The 14,877-nt window shown below is 53.9% G+C and overlaps 1 protein-coding gene across 6 annotated transcripts in view; it reads right to left on the reverse strand.

Moving 5' to 3' along the window:
- ARHGEF10L (Rho guanine nucleotide exchange factor 10 like) overlaps positions 1–14,877 on the reverse strand; it is a 207,266-nt gene that overhangs the window by 116,943 nt on the left and 75,446 nt on the right. For all 6 annotated transcript variants that reach the window (XM_089773156.1, XM_089773155.1, XM_089773157.1 and 3 more), the window contains exons 3-4: positions 10,889–11,164; positions 9,798–9,825 (exon numbers count right to left, since the gene is read on the reverse strand). In XM_089773156.1, coding sequence (XP_089629282.1) covers positions 9,798–9,825; positions 10,889–11,164 — 304 coding nt within the window. The remainder of the gene's footprint in view (positions 1–9,797; positions 9,826–10,888; positions 11,165–14,877) is intronic.

Genomic DNA, 14,877 nt, shown 5'->3' on the forward strand with positions numbered 1-14,877 from the left:
CCAGAGGGAGGGATCACAACAGGCAATCCTCACGTGTTCCCTCTCCTGTCACCCATTTCCAGACAAACAGAGGCTAGGGACACCATTCCTACCCATCCTGGCTAATAGCCATTGATGGACCTAACCTCCATGAATCTAGCTAGCTCTTTTTTGAACCCTGTTAAAGTTCTAGCCTTCACTGCATCCTCTGGCAAGGAGTTCCACAGGTTGAGTGAAGAAAAAACTTCCTTTTGTTTGTTTTAAACCTGCTGCCTATTAATTTCATTTGGTGATCCCTAGTTCTTCTATTGTGGGAATAAGTACGGTTCAATCAGCACTTCCCGCAAATCCTAGGCACGCCAGCGCAATCTGCAAAACTACCCCATGCCGGACGACCGTCTTGGTTATGACAATCTTGCGGCCCCACTGGGATGAAAGAGGGCCACTCATGCAGCCCACTCGCTAGCCTCAGTTGCCCATGGCTGCTCTAGAGGCTCCCACACGACAGCTCCCATGTGGCACTGTGGCAGGATTTCCCAATCCAAGTGTTTTGGGTTTCAGCCAAAATAGTTCAGCACATTTTTTGATCAAAACTAAAAACATTTCCCATATGATCTGGTAACAAAACGGGCAGAGGGGAGCTTGAGATAACTCCGCATGCACACAGCAACTGGTTCTCGTTAGGGATGTAATAGTGTAGTCGACTAACCGATTAACCGACAAGCAAAAGCTGACTGGTTAATGCTACAGACTACATGCATTTCTCCCCTGCACTGGCCAGTACATTTTTTAGCAGGCTGGCCAGCTTCCCAGCTCAGTTCTGGTTTGCGCTGGATCCGGGACCTACCCCCGTTGCAGTTCTGCATTTAAAGGGTATTAGGAGCCAGGTGGGCAGGCAGCCAGGCTCAGTTCTGGCTTGCACTGGGTCTGGGAGCTCAGCCCTGCCCCACAGACAGGGGTTGCTGCCACCCCGAGCTGCTGCCTCTATATCAGCAAGGGGAGCTGGAATTCCACGCTGCTGCCTCTGATACAGAGGCAGCAGCTTGGAGTGGCAGGCGGTTCCTCAGGAGTGGGGCTGGAAGGCCCCACCCCCAGGGACTATAGACTAGTCGACTAAACAATAAGAATTCATGAGGTTAATTGAATTGACTCTTCAATTAACCGAGATTTAACATCCCTAGTTCCCGCCTGAATAGAGTTATTCTAAACAAGAGAAAACACAGAGCTCTCCACAAGGGAGAGCACAGAGTACTTGCCTCTCTCTTTTCTGCAACAGTCTGCATGTGAACTGAACTCCGGCTCTGTCCACGCTGGAGAGCTTACAGCAGCACAGCTGTGTGGATGGGAAGCTCTCCCGCTGACGTAGTGCTGTGCACACCGCCACATATGCCAGCAAAACCCATGCACGAGGCCAGGTGTTTTTTCACACCCGAGTGACACAAATGTTGCCCACATACGCGGTACTGTCGACATGGCCTCAGACTCTGAGCTACGTGGGGCAGGCTATTCTGTGCCCTTAAGCATCAAGCATGAGAGGATCCTGTTTGGCTGGGCTGGTGTCTAGGCACTACAACAATAAACATGATTAATAATAAGTGCAGCTTCCACCAATGAGAGATGTTGAATGGTCAACCCAGAAGCATGGAGCTCACTGGTACACTTACTGGCTGACCGGTCCTTGCCGGTGAACTCCGGCAGCAGCCAGCCAGGCCAGGCTGGAGCAGCCCCAGCTACGGAAAGGCAAGTGGGCCAAATGGTGAGACCACACAGCCATGGCCACAGAGGGGCCAGGAGGCTGGTTCTGCGCTAAAATAGTTAACTGGTTAACCATTATAATATCCCTACTGCCAACAGACCAGCGGATTCCTAGAAGGTGCAAGAAGCAGAAAAGAAAATCAGTGACACAGCTAAGCCACAGCCTAATGATCTCTTAGCAACTGGAACAAAACACCAAAGCTGCAGCCGTATTCGGGGTATCCCCCTTACTAAATTAGGCTGCAATCTCCCCTAAACCAGCAAGCTAACTCTTTGGGGCCTCCTTATGGAGTTAAGCCATTGACAGTTTGCACTGAACAGAACCTTTTGCCCAAGGATCTCAAAGCACTTAAAGAAAAAGTCAGAACGATCCCCATTGTACAGAGGGGAAACTGAGGCACAGAAGTGATGCAGCGAGCCAGGAGTAGGACTTGGGCTTCCCTGACACACAGCGCCCATGCTCTCAACCACTGTGAGCCAGTAAACACAGCCCTACACAAGAAAATACCTAAGTATGGAGGGAAAAATCCCTCCTCGGCTCCTCCAGGCCTAAGGGCATATCAGTGCCTAGGACAAGACTGAGCGGATCCCAGGTGCAGGCTGCCCAGATGGAGGTCGAGAATTGCAAGTGACCCTTTGAACCCACTTCAGTCCTGAAATTTTTGCTGTCTCATGCACGATGCCTTCCGGTGCAAATTGGTGCTTTTTTTTGTGAGAAAAAAAAAAAAGTGCCGGTACTCCAGGGGAAAAGTTGTTAAGCAAAAAAAAAAGAAAAAACAAGCTGGGAGGATGGGGCCAACACTGCCCTTTTAAGACACGTGGCCCCTTTAAGACACCTGGCTCAGCTGACTGTTGGACAGTACACTCCGTTCCTTCCAGGTAAGCTCTGGCTGGAGGTGCCAGTACTGTGTACCGGGAAGTACTGCCACAAAAAAAGCACTGGGTGCAATTAACCCCCACCTCCTTCGGGTGGGTGGGGCTGGAAAACTGTAGTGTAGACACTCGGGGGAAGGTCCTGCAGCGTAAGCCAGCTCACCTGGGCCGGCCTAGATGTTTAACTGCAGTGTAGACAGACCCTTAGGCTAAGGGGTTAATCCATTCTTGGTTTAACACACACACGTGCCCTTTTCCCCCTTCAGTCCAGCTGACCACATTTAGACACGTCCCCGCATGCATGAAAGCGACATTCCGCTCCTGCTTTACCAACCCAGGCCCGACTGCTCCATCAGGGATGAGGGAATCCAGCCTAAACCGTGGCAAAACCTGTGACAGGGGAGCCTAAAATCTTCAGCCGACTGTCCCAGCTGCAAATGCTGCTCTGAGAGGGTCAGAGAGTGAAAACGAAGCCCAGAGACCCTCAGATAGCAGTGTGACCCAGCCACCAGGGGAGTAAGGACCAGACATGGAAGGTCAAATGGACAGAGAAAGCGACAGGCACTTTCTTACAGGGCTGCACAATCCACTCTGGGGTGGGTGTAAGAGAAGCGCCCAGTGGAGATCTGCCTAGCACCGCACCTCTCGGTCCAGCCACAGGGAAACAGTCGCGCCCTCCAAATGACATTTTCGCGATCGAGGCTTTTTTGCGGAAAACAAACCTGAGCTGTCTACACTGGCCCTTTTGCACAAAAGTTTTGTGCAAAAGGACTTTTGCCTGAACGGGAGCAGCATAGTATTTCCGCAAGAAGCACTGATTTCTTACAGTAGGAAGTCAGTGCTTTTGCGGAAATTCAAACGGCCAGTGTAGACAGCTGGCAAGTTTTTCCGGAAAAGCGGCTGATTTTCTGGAAAAACTGGCCAGTCTAGACACAGCCCCAGTGTGGTGGGGGAGCTGGGCAGAGGTTTCAATGCATGCATTACTGCCCACCAGCGTGTCATGGCTTGGGTTCACGCAGCAGCATGAACTGGGTTCAAAAGCCTTGACAACGCCAGCGCAAAGGGATGGCGGCTGAAGGTCACAAAACTGAGGCTGCAGCAGACCCAGCCTAGCAGGCAGGCGCTAGCGGGAGGGGACGAGCACACTAGAGCCCACATTTCTAAACACTGCTTAAAGGCCACGCTTAGATTTAGCAAGCAAGCGTCAAGCTGAACCTAAAACCAGCAGGAAGGGATCCCAGGAAGCCTGCATTGCAATTGGAAAGTGTAACCAGCAAACACTGAAGCATAGTGCAAGTTGCCCTGGGGAGGGGTGGGCAGGGGGGTAGGTGAGCTAAGAGACATGGGAACTGAATTGGGGGGCATCGTTTTGATGGCTGTTTGCAGCTAGCGGGTATGTGATCAGAATGGAGCAGCCTGTTGTGTTAGATTTGCTGGTTTATTATTGTTCCAACAGTGGCGCATCTTAGCCAGGATGAAAGCAGCAAGGACAATTCAATGGGCCCTTATCAGCACCAACAGATGCACAGGTGAACCGGAAAAGGAAACTGACCATGGAGTTTTCCCGGTGTGGTGGGCCAAGCAGCCTCCGCACTGGGCTAAGATTCAGTAGCGCTGCTTTCAAAACCCGCTCTGCCACACGACTCCCTGGGCACGTAACTTAACCTGGCCACAGAACGGGGCTCCTGGCCTTTCCGGTCGCTCGGCTCTGTCTGGTTCCACTAGAAACTCTTGGGAGCCGAAAACGTCCCTTGCTATGCACGCAGTCCTGTGGGCCCCAGGCCTCTAGCGGGTATGAAAATGACAGCAATGAATATGGAGCATGTGCCCAAGCCACCCCACGTACAAGAGCGCTAACCGGGCAGTAGAAACGGAGACAAGCGAAGGAGACTGAACACAACTCAGCGGCCACCCCTCCGGCGCTCTTTGCAGCACAGCCGGAGAGAACATTCAGCCCTCCCAACGTTTGCCAGGGGTCATCTGAGAGGAGGTTAAAGGCCAAGGGAGCTCCCAGGAGAGGGTTAGAAGCTGGAAGCAGGAGGAGCTGACACTTCGTGTGACTGGGGGGCAGAAAGCCCTGAAATAGCAACCAGAAGGCTCTCGCTGAGGGCGGCAAAGGGCCAAGCACAAGTGCTAGCAGAGAGCAAACCGGGATCTGCTTCATAAACTTGATTCAGGAAACACCCACCCAGAGAGCAACCTGCCTCCCTTACCTGGCCAGGAACCTACTACGCAAGCACCTTTTGGTGAAGCTACTGGAGCAATCCATACAGACCCCAGGGCAAACCCCACTAAGGCTGCCTAGCCAGCCTGCCCTTGTTCCAGGCTGAGACACAAGCCTGGGCCCCACAGAGCTCTCACACATCCAGCTCCTCTGGCTGCCTCCCAGCTCACCTGAATTATCACCTTGGCTGTGGGAGGGGCCCAGCCTGTGAAACAAGCCAGCTATTAGCAGCTGGGGAGGAGTTAACCCTCCAGGTGCTGCATTAGGGGAACAAGTCTAAAGAAGCGACGAGGAGTCCTGTGGCACCTTATAGACTAACTGAAGTGTAGGAGCATAAGCTTTCGTGGGCAAAGACCCACTTCGTCAGATGCATCATAGGTTGCATCAGATGCATCAAAGACCCACTTCGTCAGATGCAAAGTCTAAAGAGCCTTTCTAGCTCAAGGCCACGCTGGTACTGAATCAGTGAGGAAACATCAGTGCTCTGGGGCAGTGTTCCCCGATTTTATTTGGCCCCGGAACCCTTTTAAACTCGAAAGAATTTTGCGGAACCCCTAATAACTGTCTTATCGATGCAGCTGAAAAAGCAGACCACAGGTAAGTAAGGATAATAATCAATAAATGCTAAACAAGGTCATGAGATGTAGATTAATGGATCATCGTCCATTTAGATTGGTCACGGTTACATTTCTAAATACAAGACATCACGCAACTATACGGCCTGCACACTCCCATACAAGCAACTGGTGTGACAGCTGTGACGTAGTGGGGGTACCTGGCTGGTTTCTACGCTGCTGGCTCTGGGGTAACCCCCACTGGCTGCAGTTGGTACCGTGGCCCAGAAGGACAGGCCATGAGTCATTATGCAAAGAAGGTCTCAACCTGTCTGACCAGTCACCCCCCAGGGAGAGGAACAAAGGAAGGTGGAATGCTGCCCTGGCTGGGGGCAGGGCTGGAAGAGGAGAGTTAGTTCCTGGCTGGAAAGCAGGGAAGAAGGAACTGGGGAGGGGGCGGGGATCCCCCCATCTCAAGGGGGCACTGAGGCCTCTTAGCCCCAGTTCCTGTAACCAGATGACATCTGTGCTGTGCTGTATCCTGGAGGAGCAATAAACCACCCTCAATTCCACTGGCTGGTGGAGTCTGTTTGTGCCATTTCGGGGTGCAGGAGACGGGGGACCCCCAACGCGCCGTCACAACAGCTGAAGCGTCGACTTTGTCCGACGCGGTGCTAGTCGATTGGTATCCAGTCACCCACGGGATCCACGCTGCCTGAGAGCGAGGAGGGGGGTTTACAGTGGTAGAACAGGCGATCGCACCACTGACCGACTGTGCGCGCAGCGCTGAGTAGTGACATTGTCCCCATTCTCTGGCTAAGCTGGCATTACGCAGGGACACGAATCATGGCAAACACACATGGAAATGGTTTGCAATAAAATTCATAAATGCTTAAACATTCATTATTATTATTTTTAAATCATACAATGTTATTGTAATGGAATTTTCTTGCGGGACCCTTGTTTTCAGGATTCCGCGGAACACCATTTGGGAAAGACTGATCTAGAGTATTAGTTACCCTCTCACCTAGGAGCCTGAGCCAAAGTCCAGAATCCCCCTATGCAAGGTGCTGTACAAGCACAGAACAAAGGACAGTCCTGGGCTGCCTCCCAGAGCTGCCTGCTCGGAGCTTCTCGATAACCTATGGGCTGCGTCTAGACTGGCAAGTTTTTCCGCAAAAGCAACTGCTTTTGCGGAAAAACTTGCCGGCTGTCTACACTGGCCGCTTGAATTTCCGCAAGAACGCTGGCGATCTCATGTAAGTGAATGCTTTTGCGCAAGAGGGCCAGTGTAGACAACGCAGTATTGTTTTGCGCAAGAGGGCCAGTGTAGACAACGCAGTATTGTTTTGCGCAAGAGGGCCAGTGTAGACAACGCGGTATTGTTTTGCGCAAGAGGGCCAGTGTAGACATCGCGGTATTGTTTTGCGCAAAAAAGCCCCGATCGCGAAAATGGCGAGTGGGGCTTTTTTGTGGAAAAGTGCGTCTAGATTGGCCATGGACGCTTTTCCGGAAAAAGTGCTTTTGCGGAAAAGCGTCCATGCCAATCTAGACGCTCTTTTCCACAAATGCTTTTAATGGAAAAACTTTTCCATTAAAAGCATTTGCGGAAAATCATGCCAGTGTAGACGTAGCCATGGGGTTTGGTTCAGAATCTGGCCCAATTCCAGCGGAAGGGGGATCTTGCTGCTGGCCCTCTGCCTGAAAAGTGCTTTGAGATCCTCAGCTGTTCTGCAGTGTCAGTGCAATGCCCACCCGCTTATAGGTCCCCCCTCACCATCCCGGAGAGACACGTCACCTGGACTACAGCGATGGTCTTGATGAGCGAAGGATCTTTAGATCCAGAATTCAGAACCGGATCCAGGCTGAGAATAGCACAGCCCCCGGTACAGTTACTCAGATCCGGACGGGGGCCAAGGGCGTGTGTGATTTGCCCCGATATGGAGGCAAGGGCAGAGTCTATCTTTCTGTTCTGTGTGCCCAGCACCTGAGGTACTGAACCATGGCAGCGGCTCCTGGAGGCTACGCCTAATAAATAACACTGCTAATTCTGGCCCCAATCCAGATTTGGACTCACCCCCAAAATAAATTCAAGGGGGAAGGTGTATGATGGACTGGGGGTTGGGACGAACGAGTGCTGAGCGACGGTTAAATTCCCAGACAGACAGAAGAGGGGGATAAAACAGCTGCTACTGAGCCAGTTCAGGTGATCTTGTGGTGAAGAGGCTGTGCTGGGCCTCCAGAGAGCTGGGGGTCAATTCCTGACTCTGCCACAGACACCCTGTGTGGCCTTGGGTCAGTCACTTGTCTACAAGAACAATTCACAGCAGGTTGGGGTGTGAATCCACCCTCCCCCGGCCTGCCCCGGACGAACTGTCGCAGGGGACCCTGCTGACGTGCACTTGCCCTTCATCGGTGCGCTTTGATCTCATCCCCTTTCAAAGAGGGTTAGCGCGAAGCAGCTGCACATTCCAGCCTGCCACAAATTAATTGTTCGTGCAGAGGAGCCCTTCATAGCTCTGTGCCTCAGTTCCCCATTTGTGATCACTCTTCCTCCCCGCTTTTCTCTGGGCCAGGGACTGCCTCTTGCTGTGCATCTGGGCAGCGCCCAGCCCAATGGGGCCCTGGTCTGCACCTCTCCTGGCTCTTAAAGTAACCCTAAAGGGCAAAGCTCAGTGGTCGCCAGGATGGGCGCAGAATAAGAAGCTGAATAGAGGTGAATCCCTGGGTAAGCAGAGTGCTCCCTTCCCGATCCAGCCCCGCAGAGCCTGTGATGTCAGTGACAGAGTTTCCAGTGGATCCCTGAGACGCTGCTGTGGATTCTTTGGCTTGGATTGGAGGCCTGGAGTCAGAGCAACAATGGAAGACGGGACTGGATTGCAAAGTGCCAGCTGAGGCCAGGCAAAGGGCCCCAGCCCCTCTAGGACAGAGAGCGCGGCTCCTCCAGCTAGTGCACGAACCCAACGCTTGGGTAGCGGCCTGCCTGAGAGCAGGCATAAGAACATAAGAACGGCCGTACTGGGTCAGACCATAGGTCCATCTAGCCCAGTAGCCTGTCTGCCGACAGTGGCCAGCACCAGGTGCCCCAGAGAGGGTGGACCGAAGACAATGATCAAGTGATTTGTCTCCTGCCATCCCTCTCCAGCCTCTGTCAAACAGAGGCCAAGGACACCATTTCTACCCCCTGGCTAATAGCCTTTTATGGACCTAACCTCCATGAAATTATCTAGCTTCTCTTTAAACTCTGTTATACAGGCAGTCCCCGGGTTATGCGGATTCGACTTATGCCCGTGTCCTCCGGGGCAACAAAAGCTGCTCCGTGTCTCCCTGGTCTGCTGGGGGGGAGCTCCCCCAGCAGACCAGGGAGACGCGGAGCAAAACCGCAGAGGACCCGGGCGGCGGGACCGCGGCGCGTCTGGGCAGTCCCCCCACCCGGGTCCTCCGTGGCTTTGCTCCGTGTCTCCCTGGTCTGCTGTGCCGGCAGCCGCAACCCAGGAGCTGGCTCAGCATCTTGCAGAGAATGGGAGCCAAGCTGTGCTGCAGAAATGCACTAGGCTTTCCCCCCAAACGTCCCAGGCCTCTCATGCCCTCCCTCCCGGCTCCCGTTCTGTCCACCACCCCCGCTCACGGGGCAACAGCAGTTCCCTTGTATAGCCCTGTGCCCTGGGATCTTTTTGGCATCCTGGTGAGATCCTGGCATGGTGGAGAGCTGCCCGCATGCCAGGGAAGCTGCGGGATGGAGCGGGGAAGGGATGTTCCAGCCACACAGTGAGTCCGGGGCAGAGCCAGGAACAGACCCCTGGACTTGCAAGGCCGTGGGCACCACTGCCCGAGGCCCCGCCCTGCAAGCACTTGCACGCCTGCCGAAGTAGAAGCATGCGAAGTGCTCCATTGGCTGCAGGGACTGGGCCCCAGGCTTGGACTCACACAGGCTTCTTCCGTAAGCACCCGAGCAAACGCCAGCAGGCTCAGGACTCCCCTATGACCAAGTGCAACCCACACACCTAGTGTGGGTCACTGTCCCAGGTAGTGGCCCTTAGACCACTCACAGTGAAAGACAAGAACAAGGGAGCTCTGCAGCCCAAGCGGAGAGCCAGCGGGCTTTTAGCTCACGTGGGAGAGGCTCCACTAAGCTCCAGAGGTCCCAGGTTCAAATCCGCCTGGTGGTAGTTACACAAGCCGTGAGGGAAAGGCTAAAGCACGTTGAATGACAGACTGGACTTTCCTAGCACTAGACAGCAGGAGGTAGCTAGTGGCAAGGCAGCCTTCTCTCCCCATTGCCAGCAAAGCATCACAGGTTCTAGAAACTATTTGCATTCTCCTCCCCTACCTCACGCGTTCGGATTCCCCCGTCCCACGCAACCCACCAAGCACCTAGGGATAAGAGGGGAATAAAATCTAGACTCACTTACTCTGTCTGCAGCTTTGTGTCAAGTGGATCTGTCAAAAACAAAACCAGAAGGAAACCAAGTAGGTATCGTGCAGTACGTTAACCTGAGCACAACGAGATTCAGAGCTCTCAAGGACACGGGAACTGTTCGGCTGGATCTCAGCACGGGTCCAGCGTGCTCAGTCGCCTGTCTCTCAGAGTAGCTATCGTCAGCTACTCTGAATGGGTGGAAAATCCAGCAATGGACAATCCAGGGACAAACTGGTCTTACAAGAAGTTCCTTCCTGACCACCATTAAGTAGGGGTTTGCTTCTGTCCTGAAGCATGAGGGTTTATGTCGGCACATCTGGTTTACAAGCAGAACGTTCCCTTCATGCAACACCAAGAAGATCCCACTCGTGTTGGCTTCATTTTCTGGCATTCTTTGCCACGCTCAATCTAAGGCCAAGAAGTTCGAAACATGCTTCGGGGAGACCTTTCAACCTCACCCCGAGTTTAGGTGAATGGGTCTCAGGAAGGGTTTGGTGTCTGGCCAGCACACGCTCCCGACAGAAGGATCTCTTCAGGGTGCGACGGAAAACAATGTTTTCCCTCGTATTCTAAACAGAACTTGAGGGCAGCGGTAAGTTCCATGCCCTGGACAGCATGAGGCAGGTGGAGGAGGCTTCAGATCTGTATTGAGGGACACTGGCAAGGACATGGGGAGAGACCTGCCCTGGAAGAGCAGGGGAGGGAGTGGCTGGTTTGGATCGAGGGGCATCAGCAGAGCTGGGCAGGAGCCCAAAACTGCAATCAGTCGGAGTGCAAAACATGGCAGGCCTGATCCTCTGGGCCCTGCACTTTGCTAGTCAGTTTCGCCACTTCAGAGGCATCAGGACGGGCGTCAATCTCTGCCAGGCCTGGAGGGTCTCTTGTGAAACTCACTGCACTGGGTACGTGACTGCCAGCCGAGCAGGGCAACGACGACTCAGGGCCTGGCTCTCACTCGTTCCTGCTGCTTCTCGGCCACTAAGCTAAGCCTGTCTTGTTGCACCCCTCCCCTCCGCCCCGTTTTGCAAGGACCCCTTAGGAGCAAAGCATCCTGCATTGCCACGAGCAGAACTCCCGACTTACCGGCGCTGGTGCTGGAGCCAGAGTCGGTCAGCGGTGCCTGCCCTGCAGGGGGCGCTGCATCCTGCTCCGGCTGGGCCGGCGAATGGGGCTGAGCGGCAACTCCTGACCTGTGCCTCCGGGGAGGGGCCTGCAGGGCTACTGCCAGGCTGGGCTCGGTGCTAGCGCTGCTGACCCCCAGCGTGGCATCCTCCTCGTCGCTGTCGTCGAAATCAAACGCCTCCCCCAGCTCCTCCTCCTCCAGCGAGGTCTCCAGGGGCCCTGGAACCAGCACGTCTCCTGTCGGAAGATGCAAGAATTCGGTGGATGGATGCACTTAGGTTGGGAGGGGTGGGGAAGAAGAAAACATGGTAACTCCAGGCAGCCAAACGACATAGGAAAGCAATGGGCCGTTTCCCCTGGGTACCTGTGCCATGCGGCCCATGGTGTCCATTTGCTACTGCTTTTGTACCCATGCTAACAGGGTGGCTCTCTCCCCTCCACTGCCTGGACCAGATATTACAAGGTTACAAATCTGCTACTGTCTCCATGCGAACAGTATCCCAGAGCCCGATCCATCAGGAGAGCTCCAAGTGCTTTCCAAAGGAGAGCTGTATTTTGTCCCCCATTTACAGACAGGGAAACTGAGGCACGGGAGCGAGGCAGTGTCTTGCCGAGGCAGAGCTGGGGATGGAGAGGTCTGCAGACCAAGACTGAAGTGCATTGACAGAGCTGGGAGGTAAGTCTCAGGTCTGGGGCAACCATAGCAGCAGCAGTTAGGGAGTCCCCTGCTTTGGCTAGGCGGTTTGGTGACCCGGGCCTGGTCCCTGCAACGGCAGGGGGTGCTGAAGGCTACAAAAGGGGTGTCTGAGCAGAGGGGGTATGTCTACACTACAAAGTTAGTTCGAACTAGCAGAGCGCTTAGTTCGAACTAGGAAAACCTCATTTTATGAGGATTAAGCCTAGTTCGAATTAGCTAGTTCGAATTAAGGGCTGTGTAGCCCCTTAATTCGAACTAGTGGGAGGCTAGCCCTCCCCAGGTTTCCCTGGTGGCCACTCTGGCCAACACCAGGGAAACTCTTCTGCCCCCCTCCCGGCCCCGGAGCCCTTAAAGGGGCACGGGCTGGCTACGGTGCCCGTGCCAGGTGCAAGCCTGCCAGCACCCAGCCAGCAGACCCTGCACCTGGCCCCGATCGAGCCACCCACCCGATGCCCCCCAGCCCTCCCCCTCTTCCCGGGACCAGGCTGGCAGCTCCCGGGAGCTTGCCCGGGACCGCAAGAGGCGGGCACCCACCTGGGCTAGTGCGGACATCGTGGACCTCGTCCATGATCTCCGCACTAGGCACAGGAAAGTGGCCGGCTCGGGCAGGAGAGCTGCCAGCCTGGCCACGCAGGAGCAGGTGTGCAAGAGAATAAAGGGGGTCCACTGAGACCCCCGACCCTGAGCCCTGAGCTTACAATGGCCGTACTGGGTCAGACCAAAGGTCCATGTAGCCCAGTAGCCTGTCTGCCGCCAGCGGCCAACCCTAGGGACCCTGGAGGGGATGGATCGAAGACAGTGACCAAGCCATTTGTCTCGTGCCATCCCTCTCCAGCCTTCCACAAACCTTGGCCAGGGACACCACTCCTACCCCCTGGCTAATACCACTCCATGGACCCAGCCTCCATGACTTGATCTCACTTCCCTTTAAACTCTGTTCTAGTTCTAGCCTTCACAGCCTCCTGCAGCAAGGAGTTCCACAGGTTGACTCTTTGCTTTGTGAAGAAGAACTTTCTGTTACTAGTTTGAAGCTTGCTACCCATTCCTTTCCTTTGGGGTCCTCTAGTCCTTCTTTATGGGAACTAATGAAGAACAGCGGGAGGAGAAAGGGAGAAATTCAGAGGGAGAAGCAGCACCTCCCCCGCTCACTCCCATTGCCTGGCCTGTCTCTGGCCCGCAGCCCCGAGCGCCCTGGAGAACACGTCTCCAAATGCGGGAACAACTGGCCGAATCGAATCTCAATCTGCTCTTGATTTAGCAGACACGGGCTAGGCGCCAGGACACCAGTGATTAATGTGGTGGAGTAAACACAACCACCTGCGAGCCTGCGCACTGCCGGACTGGCTTCTCCTCGGCTGGCTGAGAACAGCCTCTGCCCTGCAGCCGGGCTAAGCCCCCTGCCTGCATGTCCCCTGGGAGGGGGGCACATTCTGCTGCTGTGAGGACTCGGGGAAGGGCCTGCCTCAGGATCGCGACCCAGCCCTTCCTGTGCTGCGGTATTAGCCCGCCAGCTGCTCCCTCTGTCTCCCGTCACCGTATCCTCTCTGCCCCCTCCTTCCATCTCTCTCCCACGCCTCCGTCCTCTGTCTCGCGCGCTGGTGAAGCAAGCGGTATTGCAGACCGGGAAATGCCAGCCCAGGCTGTGCACATGTGCCCACATTACCAGGCCAGAGCATGGGGGGGCGGGTGTGTGTACACGCACGTGTGAGGCTACTGTTCATGCAACTGGGTAAACCCGAGTCGCTCCCTGGACTTCAGTGGAGCTGTGGGAATTCAGTCCAGCTCAGGATGTGGCCATTCGGGGTTTAGGAACTGGTGTGTCAGTGGTTATAGAGCTTGACACAGCCTCTTTGGTCGCCTAACACAGTGTTTCTCAACCTTTTTTTTATGAAGTACCCCTTTTTAAAAAAAAACACGAGTACCCCCATACCTACAGTTTTCAGACACAATTTTTTTTTCTTCCACTGCAACACATTGGTTTAAACAACATAATTGTAACCAGCCAGAAGATTAAATTTTTGGGTGTAAAAAGTACAAAAATAATACAGTGCTGTAAAACTTCAAACAAAAATTCAGTTTTCTCCAAATTTCAGCTGCGTTGACGTACCCCCCAGACTTCTCTCAAGTACCCCTAAGCGTACTCGTACCACTGGTTGAGAAACACGGCCCTAACATATGCTCGGTGGGAACCCAGCACATTAAACCCATCAGCCCCTCTTTGGAGGGTAAGACCAGAGGAAACGCAGGGATCAAATGATACTGGGGGGACAACCAATGAAAAAATGGGAGGGGGAGGGAAGATCACAGGAATAGAATCAAAAAATCCCTTTGAAGGCTCTCCAGGCTTCCTGTCCTGTGCTACAAAGAACCCCTAACAATCGGCTCTGAGGTATTCTTAATTCTCCTTCACTCGTCTCCATTTCTCCTGCCTGTTTACTGCGCTCGCACGCTGTGTGGCTTGGGCAAAGGGCTCCTATTCATTGTTAGCGCTATAACAATATCTGGCAGCACAGCAACAGAGTCTCCGCCCCAAAGAGCTTCCAGTGTAAACACACAGGCTACGTCTAGACTACATCCCTTTTTCGTAAAAGGGATGTAAATTAGACGTATTGCAATTGCTAATGAAGCAGGGATTTAAATCTTCCCCGCTTCATTAGCATAAAAATGGCTGCCGCTTTTTTTCAGCATGGATCTTTGCCAGAAAAATGCGCCAGTCTAGACGCTGATCTTGCGTAAAATAAAGCCTTTTCCGAAAGATCCCTTATCCCTCTGGGAACAGAAGCCCAGCAAGGTTAAGTGACTTTCCCAGGGTTACACATGGGGTCTAGGGAAGAGCAGGACTTGATTACAGCTCTTCTGAGTCCCAGCCCCGAGCCATCCACCCAGCACATAGAGCTTTATACAGCCAGCCTATGAGAAACTGCCTGCCTGGCAAAGTCTGAGGCAGAGCTCAGCTCAGAGCAAGACAGCTGAAGAGCCAGCCCAGCTCGGTTACGTCCTGCCCTTAGCTCCAGGCATCATTAGGTGCTGCAGTTTTCTATGTGAGGAAAGATGCTTAATGGTTAAGGCTGTAAGAAAGGACTAGGCTCAATTCACAGCTCTGCCACAGACTCTCCATATGACCTTGGGCAAGTCATTTGCTCACTCTGGGTCTCAGTTCCAAATGGGGGAGGAGGGGAATCTCTCTCCTTCCTAGAGCTTATCCCCCTGCTGACTCTTCACTTGTTGGCTACTTGGGATAGGGATGGACTTT

This window comes from Pelodiscus sinensis, chromosome 24 (genome assembly GCF_052426305.1).
Source record: "Pelodiscus sinensis isolate ZL-2025 chromosome 24, ASM5242630v1, whole genome shotgun sequence".
Classification (NCBI taxonomy): domain Eukaryota; kingdom Metazoa; phylum Chordata; order Testudines; family Trionychidae; genus Pelodiscus; species Pelodiscus sinensis.